The sequence below is a fragment of the Planococcus citri genome, chromosome 1 (genome assembly GCF_950023065.1).
Source record: "Planococcus citri chromosome 1, ihPlaCitr1.1, whole genome shotgun sequence".
Lineage (NCBI taxonomy): Eukaryota > Metazoa > Arthropoda > Insecta > Hemiptera > Pseudococcidae > Planococcus > Planococcus citri.
In genome coordinates this window covers 75577469-75587870 of record NC_088677.1, presented here as the reverse complement: position 1 = coordinate 75587870, position 10402 = coordinate 75577469, and the positions used below count along the sequence as shown (strand labels likewise).

General features: G+C 35.9%; 1 protein-coding gene across 1 annotated transcript in view; it reads left to right on the top strand.

Moving 5' to 3' along the window:
* Nucleotides 1–5241: 5241 nt before the first annotated feature.
* The window catches only part of LOC135833020 (mucin-2-like), an 8365-nt gene continuing 3204 nt past the window's right edge, over nucleotides 5242–10402 (top strand). Inside the window, exons 1-2 of the mRNA XM_065346619.1 lie at nucleotides 5242–5522; nucleotides 9290–10402. The exon at nucleotides 9290–10402 is cut by the window's right edge and continues 2094 nt beyond it. Of these exons, the coding sequence (XP_065202691.1) occupies nucleotides 5430–5522; nucleotides 9290–10402 (1206 nt within the window). The 5' untranslated portion in view covers nucleotides 5242–5429. The remainder of the gene's footprint in view (nucleotides 5523–9289) is intronic.

Genomic DNA, 10402 nt, shown 5'->3' with positions numbered 1-10402 from the left:
AACGGATACCATAATGAAAAATATTCAATAAGACGAGTGACGATCGTCTACTAGGTCCAGTGTCGAGTGGGTACTCATCAAGACACCATTCACTCGACGAATAAGAGAAGTGATCGTATTGGTCGTTTCATCTCGAGTACCAGGTATATACCTATGTACAATTAAACCCATCGTGTTGTCTTCGTCGTGGTCGCTGTCGGGTTGACATTTCGCAAACGAAAAAAATACATACGTAAGCAAATAATTTACAACGTAGAATAAAAAATAGTCATTTGTAAACGTGTTAATGGGTTCAATTAATCATCGCACACAAAACGTGCATTCGGTTTCAGGATTTTTTTCAACTCGTAAAAAAACCGTCTTGGGTGCTGGACAGCGATGATTATCAGCTGGCCTACTTTGGCGGCGGGGTAACGACACTATAGGCCAGTTTTGGGTAAAAACTAGAGCAAGATGGGTAGTCTACCTGGAGACTCACGAGACAAATAAATGGTGAAGTAATCAACACCGAAGCGGAGACAATGTTCACGTCATAATATCTCTTTAAACGGTAGGTACAAAAAAATATCAACCTTCGTCCTAAGAGTCAAATTTCTTCCATTTCGTTTGAGTGATTTTAGCACAAGGATGTAACATGGTACCAGTGTCAAATGCCGATAAAGTCAGGGTGTATTGTAAATGGTAGTTTTGTCTTGTTTGGGTAACATTGGACAAAAAAATAGAAGGATCGCGAACGCCCTGGTAGTCTTTAATCAATAGGATTTGATTTTCTTCAATTTTATGTTCAAAATTTCAAATACTATTCAACGCGATTGTTCCTAGAATAAAAAATGCGTAATAAGTGCTCAAAATTGAAAAACTTACTTGAAAAAAAAATGATCGAAACATTTACCTAGGTAGGTACTTAAAAATAATTTTCACTTGAATTTTTTCATTTTCAGCTATGCTTTTGTGAAATCCTCTCCTAAATCTGTCCCTAAAACACAACATTTACTATTTTTTGTCAAAATTGTTTAAAAATAAAATCTTTTTTTGCCAAAACATTAAAAAGGTAGGTACTCTACTTATTTTTGCTTTGGTTGCCTCGAAATGTCCTTTTCGTTTCAAAATTTCCGAATAAAAGTCCTATTTTATTAGGTACTTACCAAAATTTAGACCTCAAAGTCCATATTGCCAAATTCGGAGATTCTTTGAAATTTGCAGGAAAAGGTCCAGTTTCTCGTCGAAGTTGTCATACAGTCCCAATTTTGCAACAGTTGTAAAAAAATTTCATTTTTTTTTTTTTTGCAAAAATTGTCACAAAAAGGGCCCTATTTTTTTCCAAGTTGTCAGAAGTTCTGTTTTTACTTTTTACCAAAAAATTACAATTTTTGCCAACATTTTTTTTCATAGCGTATAGTTTTCTGATTTGTTTTCGTTTTTTTTTTTTTTTTTTTTTTTCGTGAAAATGGTAAGAAAGTACCATTTTTTGGCCAAAATTGTCATAAGGTACTGTTTTGTGTTAACTGCCAAAAAAAGTCCCCCCTCCTAAAAAAGGAACAAAAGGCTCCATTTTTTTGTCAAAATGGTCAGAAAATACTATTTTGGCCAAAATTATCATTGAGTGCTGTTTTGTGTTAAAACTGCCAAAAAAAGTTCTGCCCCCCCCCCCCCATGAACAAAAAGTCGTAGCAGTCTGCCGCTATGTAAGAGCCAAATTTTTGTACCAGAAACTTTGTAGGTTTTTTACTTTTCTCACCCTGAAGAGGGGTCAAATTGAGGTTGGAAGGTTGAAACTGCAAAAGGCAGTTTGGGTACATCCTCCCAATGTACAGTGAAAATTTGGACCCTCTAGGTCAATTTGGAGGGGCTGTAGGCTTTCCTAAATGTCGAATAACATGTGAATAAAATAACCAAAAATCCACTTTTCGACCCTGGAAAAGGGTCAAATGGGGTTGAAAGGTTGAAACCTGCATAAAACACTTTGGGCACATCCTCCCAATGTACAGTAAAAATTTGGACCCTCTAGGTCAATTTGGAGGGGCTGTAGGCTTTCCTAAATGTCGAATATAACTTGTGAAAATAACCAAAAATCCACTTTTCGACCCTGGAAAAGGGTCAAATGGGGTTGAAAGGTTGAAACCTGCATAAAACACTTTGGGCACATCCTCCCAATGTACAGTAAAAATTTGGACCCTCTAGGTCAATTTGGAGGGGCTGTAGGCTTTCCTAAATGTCGAATATAACTTGTGAAAATAACCAAAAATCCACTTTTCGACCCTGGAAAAGGGTCAAATAGTGTTGGAAGGTTGAAACCTACAAAAGGCACTTTGAGTACATCCTCCCAATGTACAGTAAAAATTTGGACCCTCTAGGTCAATTTGGAGGGGCTGTAGGCTTTCCTAAATGTCGAATATAACTTGTGAAAATAACCAAAAATCCACTTTTCGACCCTGGAAAAGGGTCAAATAGTGTTGGAAGGTTGAAACCTACAAAAGGCACTTTGAGTACATCCTCCCAATGTACAGTGAAAATTTGGACCCTCTAGGTCAATTTGGAGGGGCTGTAGGGTTTCCTAAACATCGAATAACACGTTAAAATAACCAGAAAATCTACTTTTTTGACTCTGGGAAGGGGTCAAATAGGGTTGGAAGGTTGAAACCGGCACAAAGTAGTTCAGGCACATCCACCCAATGTACAGTGAAAATTTGGACCCTCTAGGTCAATTTGGAGGGGCTGTAGGCTTCCTAAATGTCGAATAACACGTGAAAAAAAAAACAAAAATTCTCTTTTATGATCCTGGAAAGGGATTAAATAGGGTTGGAAGGTTGGAACCTGCAAAAGACACTCAAGTGGCACCATCCCATTGTATGCTGGACATAGAGGCTTCTTAGGTCAATTTTAAGAAAAAACCCGGTAAAATAGGGTCAAAATCAGGTTTTTTCCACCTTAAATGAGGTGGGGATGACCTAGGAATCTGAAATTTGGATATGTTGTTAACAATGGCAAAGCTCACCAATGGTATGAATTTGGACCATTTTCATAAATTTGGAGCCAAATTATGTTTCTCCAAAATAAATGTCCTTTCTGTAACTTTCAACTTTGACCCTTCCAACTGTAGGGGTCAAATATACCTTGTGAGAAACCCCTATTTCCCAAGTTTGAGCTTATTTGATCAAAAAGAACAGGTTCTAGGTCAAAAAATGTGGTATAAATGCCTGGCCTGCCTCAAATAATTTGGCTAAAAAGGCTCCATTTGTTGTAAAAATGATCAGAAAGTGTTATATAGGCCAAAATAGCTAGAAAAATTCATTTTTTGATAAAATTTTCTCAAAAGTCTGTTTTTTGTTAAATGTGTTGAACTCATTTTTTTTTTAAAAAAAAACATCTAAGTCTGATTTTTTTCAAAATTGTTAAAAAGGTCTTTATTTTTTTGCAAAAATTGCAACGAAGTCCCTGATTTTTTGCCAAAACAAGCAAAAAAAAATGCTGCCCAGAACGTTGCGTTTTTTTTGCCTTTGCCTTTTGTTTTTCTTCAAATTCACACATCAACAGCTACTAGTTTTGGACCATTCTGGAGCCTCCAGTGGGTCCTCAAATTTCTCTAGAAATTTCAGAGGTCCTCACGAAATAAGTTTGAACTAAGCAAGGAGGAATTGAAACAGGGCCCAAAAATACGCCAGCAAAGAAAACTTCAAGGACTGCATTGAAATCCATTTTTCGATTAATGGATAATTTTTACAAAATTTAAATTTGGCCCCTTTCACGAGAAAAATCAAAATTGGGTTAGTTTCCTAGCTATTTTCGACCTCCTCAGTCGATTAATGACGGTTTTAAACGATTCTGAAACCTTCAGCGAATTTTTATGTAGATTCTCCAGCTTTCGAAAATAATGCTGTAAATAGGGTGAAAGTGAAATTCAGCATCTATAAACTCGAATTTAGTAACTTTGTGACTTTTTCAATCGATTTAGACCATATTTTCCAAATCCTTTTAGCCGGTTCAAATCATTTTTTTTTATAATCACCGGAGAACATTTTGGAAACAAATGCAAAAAAATTCCAAAAATATCTCCTCAAATTGTTAAGAGGTTCCCCAAGACGGGAAAGGGGAGTTTATAAGCTGCTGGATTTCATTTTCGCCATATTTAAAGCCTTTTTCAAAAATTGGAGAATCCAAAAATCAGCTGGAGGCTTCATAACGATTTGAAATCATCTATAATCAATTCGGGGGGAGGGGTGGAAAATTAGGTACAAATTAACTTTCAGTTTTGTATGTTATTTTTGGTCAAATTTTGATTTCTTTCATAAGGGAAGGGCCAAACTTGGATTTTTAATAATTTGTCAAAAATCTAAACATCAAGTTTAGAACTTCAAATTTTTACTTGTGATGTTAAATGAAATCAAGATGTATGATATTATTGATATTCTATTAGTATCCAGATCCACTAAAAAGCACCCCCCCCCCCTCTTTGGCTGAAGAAATGATACATTTTCATCCTGTAACTTGAAAATTCGTAGCATGTTTTAAATGAATTTGTTCTCATAGAGCTACTGCTCATCTCTTTCAAATTCATCACGCACCTCCAAGTACTTCAACACTCCCCCTCCCCCCCTCACCAGCACTTCATCTTTGGCCACCAAAATTTGAACCTCGAGATGTTTTTGCTGGAAGTTCTGCAACATCCTATACTAGGTACCTAAACTCCTGATGAAGTATTCAGCATGGTTTCTTCGTATCTCAAATAAGGTGATGGGTTGAAATTCGAACCAAACAGCGACGAAATGCATTCCCCAACCTTGAACCTTGCACCTAATGTATGTACCTACGTAGCTGTACATGAATGCAACTGCGACACAACCCACCACGTTAATTTGGGCTCCCTCTTGTTGGGCAAATGCTACGCAACGCTCTATCCTCTCACCCCTTTGATTTACCCCTGCTGAAAAGCGAGCATGAAAATGACGAGATTTAGGCGCTAATATCGATTATACCGAGCGACATGGCATCGGCATCGGCGGTGCGAGTGAGATGGCAAATCAACGAAACTAGCCTAAAGCTGGTACGAATAAGTTATCGTACCTATATGTATACGAAGGTAACGCCGACGACGACGACTACGCTGACGCCGGTGTAAGTCCTGTTGTTATTATTATTGTTATTATTACGAAAAAAAGCACGACATTTTGTCAGATGCACGTTCCATAAAAATGCAAAGGAAGCATCACGGAGATTACGAGTGTACAAGTGCTCAACAGTATGTCGTGAAATAGCGCGGCTGGCGTCGTGTTTATAATACGAGTATCTTCGTTGGTGTTTTTTTTTTCCTTCTCGTTTTCATCTCGGACGTCGTCTTCTTCTTCTTAATATGTTTGTACGAGTTCGATGATAAAACACACTGAGTTGCACCGACAAAGGAATAATCTCCACCTCCATCCTGCAACTATATAATGAGTACTATCATTTATACTATCACATTACAGGTACTTCGGTTGTCGGTTACTCGTATCATTATGTTTTTCGTTCGCGAGCAACGTGTTAAGGTAAGTGTATCGTTGAACTCTATGGATTTTTATCATTTTTTTTCCTCGCGATTTTCGATTCTCTTTTTCGTTTGTGACGTGTGGTGATTTTTTTTACAATTTTTAATAATTTGACGAGTAAAGAGCGTTATATTTTTTCGAATTATTTTGCATTTGTATTTGTTTCTCTTTGAATTTGAATTAGATTGGTCGTATGTCGTACTTGTATGTGAATTTAGAATCGTTTACTTTCCATTTTTAATACCTACTGTCAATTTCTCTCGGCTATACAGATGCAGCTATTCATCGTTTTCCAATTACATACGTACTTTTTTATTTGCCATATCGACTCGATTTATTTCCTTTTCCCATTTGGTACTGGCGAGTGGTAATTATCATCGCGATACATAAGTTACAGTCATTGGAATGCAATTTAGGTGTAAATTGGATGTTTGATATTAAAGGAATGTAAAATTTTGGGAATTGGGTTTTCAAAAAATGAGTCACAGATTCGAGCTCGGTGCTAAAAATAGATGTGAATTGATACCCGACAAGATGTGTTTTGGATTTAAAGTAGTTTAGTTGAGGGCAAGGGGGTTCTCAAATTTTGAATTGAAACCTGTTGGAAAAAAGCTGACAAATTTTGTCTCATTTTCAATTTTTTTTTTGTTTTTCATAAAATAAAGAATGATTTTAAAATGAGAAAAAAACTGATTTTTTGGAGGTACCTAGCTACTGAAAAAAGTATTCGATAAGCATTTTTGGAAAGATGCAATTCGCATTGCCCAACATTAAAAAAAAATTTTTTTTTAATTTTTTAAAAATTTTTTTTTTAATTTTTTAAAAATGTTTTTTAGAACATTTTTAGCACTTCTTTGAAAATAGCATGTTCAAAATAACCTTACGTATGAAATAATTTTTTGGACATTTTTCCCCTCAATTTTTCAATAGGTAGGTAATTTTTTTCTTAAAGACAGCTTTTTATTGATACATTTTTGTATCCAAGCTATTAATTTTGAATGGTTTGGTTTTAGAGAAGAGGTAAGCAGAGTGCTTGTCAAAAAGTTTACAAAAAAAATGGGGTGAAATTCCAATTAATCATTTTTTTAAAAAAGCATTTCTTTCAATCCTTGAAAAATGGATTTTTCAAAAAACTCACATTGAGAGGAAGAATGAACTTTTTAGTGAACATTTTAGCTTCTAAATTTTGAAGAAAAAAAAAGGCAAAAACGTGCAGCACTATCAAATAACCCTACGTTGATTTTTGTGTGGGGGGGGGGGGTCAATAATTTAGAATCACAGGAATAAGTCAAAAATTGAATCAACCTTACAAAGGAATTTCTAGTGTCCTTCTCCAATTTAAAAACGACCACAATTTTTGGAAAAATCATGATCTGAAGCCCTCGAAACCAAAATTTTAGCTGTCTTAATTGATTTCTCGATTTTTGACGAATTTTGGAAAAGTCGAAATTGATTACTTTTGACGATTTGCACTTGAAAAAATGTATATTTATTGAGTAAAAATTATCAAAATTGGTCATGAAACTAATATTAATTCTACATGAACCGATTTTCATCATTTTTGGTCATTTTGGAACCTCCAGCGTGATTTTTGAGTTATCCAGAAATTAATTTTGGTGGCTTAAAATCCAGATATGGTTCGTTCGTCACTTTTTTAAAGAATTTGCGTACATTCAACCCAATTTTCAGATGAGCAGGGATAAAAAAAAATTAATTAAAAATTCAAAAATTTCTTGTTTACATGGACCTTTGTCAAATTTACTCGAATGACTGTATCTTGTCTGAAACCAACTCCCCGGATTCGAATCTCACCACTTCGAGCCTTTCTGGAGTCTGAGACACAATTTTTTATTCCTCCAGAGTTTTAAAAAATGTCTTCAAAAGGCTTTTTAAAAATTAATTTGGTGATTATTGATCAAAAACCCTTGAGGGTTTGCATGAAAATCGAGGCAAAGGTGGATAAATCTGTCCGAATCAATTTCCACATCTTTTGGAGACATTTTGAAGATTCTGAATAAATTGAAAATCGCTCTGGAGGGTTCAGAATGACAAGAAAGGGATAATTTTGGTTTAAAGGAGTTTGCATTAGTTTCAGAAGTATTTTCTATGATTTTTACCGAATTAATGCATTAGTAGAATGGGTTGGTGTTTTGTACACTTAAAAAAAATCATTTTTTAGCTTCCGGTGGAAGTTTTGGGCCTCGATCGTCAATGGATTGCCTTCAAAATAAGTACCTTTGAGCACAATTTAAGACCGGAATCATTTTTTTGTTCTATTGGGTCCTTGAGGTCTAATTTTAAAAAAATGCTCCAACCTCCGAATATCTTAAGGAACTCCTGAACTTGACAAAAACTTTCCTGATGGCTTAAGATCGATTGAATGCAAGTGCTAAAGACATCAAGAGATCATCTGAACTGAAACAAAAAGTTGAAAAAAAATTTGAAGAAAAAATTTAACATTTGAAATGTTTTCAAATTTTTCAAATTCCAAGCTCGAGCCGGTGAAGAGGGAGGGAGGGGGTCGAATATCCACTAAAAAATTCAAAATTTTTCCAACGTACCAAAAAAAAAGTGGTTTTAACTTTCACTTTCAATTCAACATTGTGAGCTAATTCCCATTTTTTACTTAATTGAACCACAGAATGAAAATTTCATCAAAAGCAATGCACCGAAACAGAAGTGGGGTAAGGGAGGAGGTTGAGAGCCCAGAATCCATAATTTATTCGAATTTTTTCAAGTCAGAGTAGTTCCTCTTTTCCCCCAGTTTTCCAAATACATACCTACAAATTTTCCTTGAATTTTTATAAACAAAAATCAAATTTTGACAACTCTGGTGGTCACTAATTGTTCAAAAAAGCTGTAGACCTGACACAAAAAACGTTGAAAATCATGTTAAAAGTATTTAAAAATGCAAAAAAGGCTCAGAAATCTCAGAATATTCAACAATGATTTCGTATGTGTGAAAAAAAGTGAATTTTAGTAGGATGATTTACGAGAGGTGGTTAAAATTTCAAAAATCTGAGATTTTCAGGAGGGAAGACATGAGTTACTGAGAAATCATGGACACCTTGCTCATTCCTTTAGGGGAAAGGAAAATTTCGAGAGAGATTACTTTAATATTGTCTACCATATACGACTTATAATTATGTTAGGTAAGTATTTGGAAGTTTCTTTCGATTCTGTTCAAAAAATTCTCATCGCCCATATCAGAAAAAAATATAAAATTTGAAATGAAATATAAGGCGAACCCCCTCCCCCTTCCTTAATAATAATGTGATGGGTCAGCATTTTTTTCTAATTTGTTATTTTTCTAAATTTCAAATTTTCTACGTTTTCAACAGTTTCTTGAACCTTTTGTCTATAGAACAAAGTTGAATAAAACCTGAAGCTCACAACACAGGAAAATTTTGCCATAAAGAAAAATCACTCAACGACACAATCGGGTCATCGACTCGCAAAAATAATTTTCTAATGCTTTCGTCTATACAAAAGGCATCGAACGTCGAATTTTTCCAAACGCTATTATATTCTTAACGTTGACCTCATTCGTGTATTTCTCGCTTTCATCATAAGGGCGCTATAGCTAAATAGGTAAACGAGGAAATAAAAATCTAAATAAGCATTTTGACCTCGCTCTTTACTCATCAATTGTACCTACCTAGTACCTACATAAATTACATACTACGTAGCAAAGGTTCAACTTACTCGTATTTCACGCATTCTCGTACAAGTATTAATCGTTCCATTGTTTATATGATTCCTTTCAGATCATCGGTATACTTTTATTGCTAAATGTCAGCTGGAGTTTAGCAGAGCTGCCTGCGTCTAGTTATTTACCTCCGAATCGAAATGATCAACCGAGTCAATTTTCATCGCCCAATCCAACGGGTCAAAGTTATAATGCGAATTCTGCTCCTATCGAAACATCTGTATCGTTAACCACCAGCGAGCCATTTTCATATAATCCATCGAGTTTCAATGCAGATTCAGGAGAAACGAGAAATCCACCTTCGAACACTTACGGAGCACCGAATAGTGATAGAATTATATCAAATCTTGGAGGTAATAACTTCAACAGGCCTGGTGATTTCAATCGAGGGAGCCCTACACGTAATCAGCAGTCGACTGGTGGCAATAATAATGGGTATTCTTATCAACAACCCAATACATTGAATGCTGCAGGAGCTCCCAGTGGTGGACAAAATTACCAATCCATAAATCCAGCCAATATTCCGCAGTCAAATTCGTTTGGTTCGACAGGAGTTTCAAACGATGGACAGAATAATTATCAGTCTGCAGGTCCAACTAATTCACCTTCTGGAGTATCTAGTTCTTATTTCAATTCACCAGCACCGTCTGCAATATCACCAACATATGGACCACCATCAAATACCAGTGGTGGTGCTGGAGGCAATCGAGGATCCAATTTACTAGACAGAAAACCTCCAGCTGGATTGACCAATTCATTTAGACCCTCCTCGCCAAGTAACCAGGTACCTTTCAGTGGCAATTCTCAAGGATCTCTGCCGAATTTGCCAGGCTTGTCGACAAATTACCTACCTCCTAGTACTGCTGGGGGCTCATTCAATAATTTTCCTCCTTTTGGAGGTAGTTTTAATCCATCGTCTAATCTATTTGGTCCTGGTAGCACACCATGGAATCCAAACAGGAATCAGTATTCATCATCAGGTCCTATCAACGTACCGAATGGAAGACCTTCGAGTAATTTTGGACCTCCCAGTATCCCACAAACTCTTTATGGCCCTCCAACGCCCAATAGTTTTACCAACAATGCGAGACCTTCTGGTAATTTTGCAGGAAGCGGACCTCCTCAAACGCTCTACAATCCACCAACACCTTCTGGACAAACTCCTGATAGA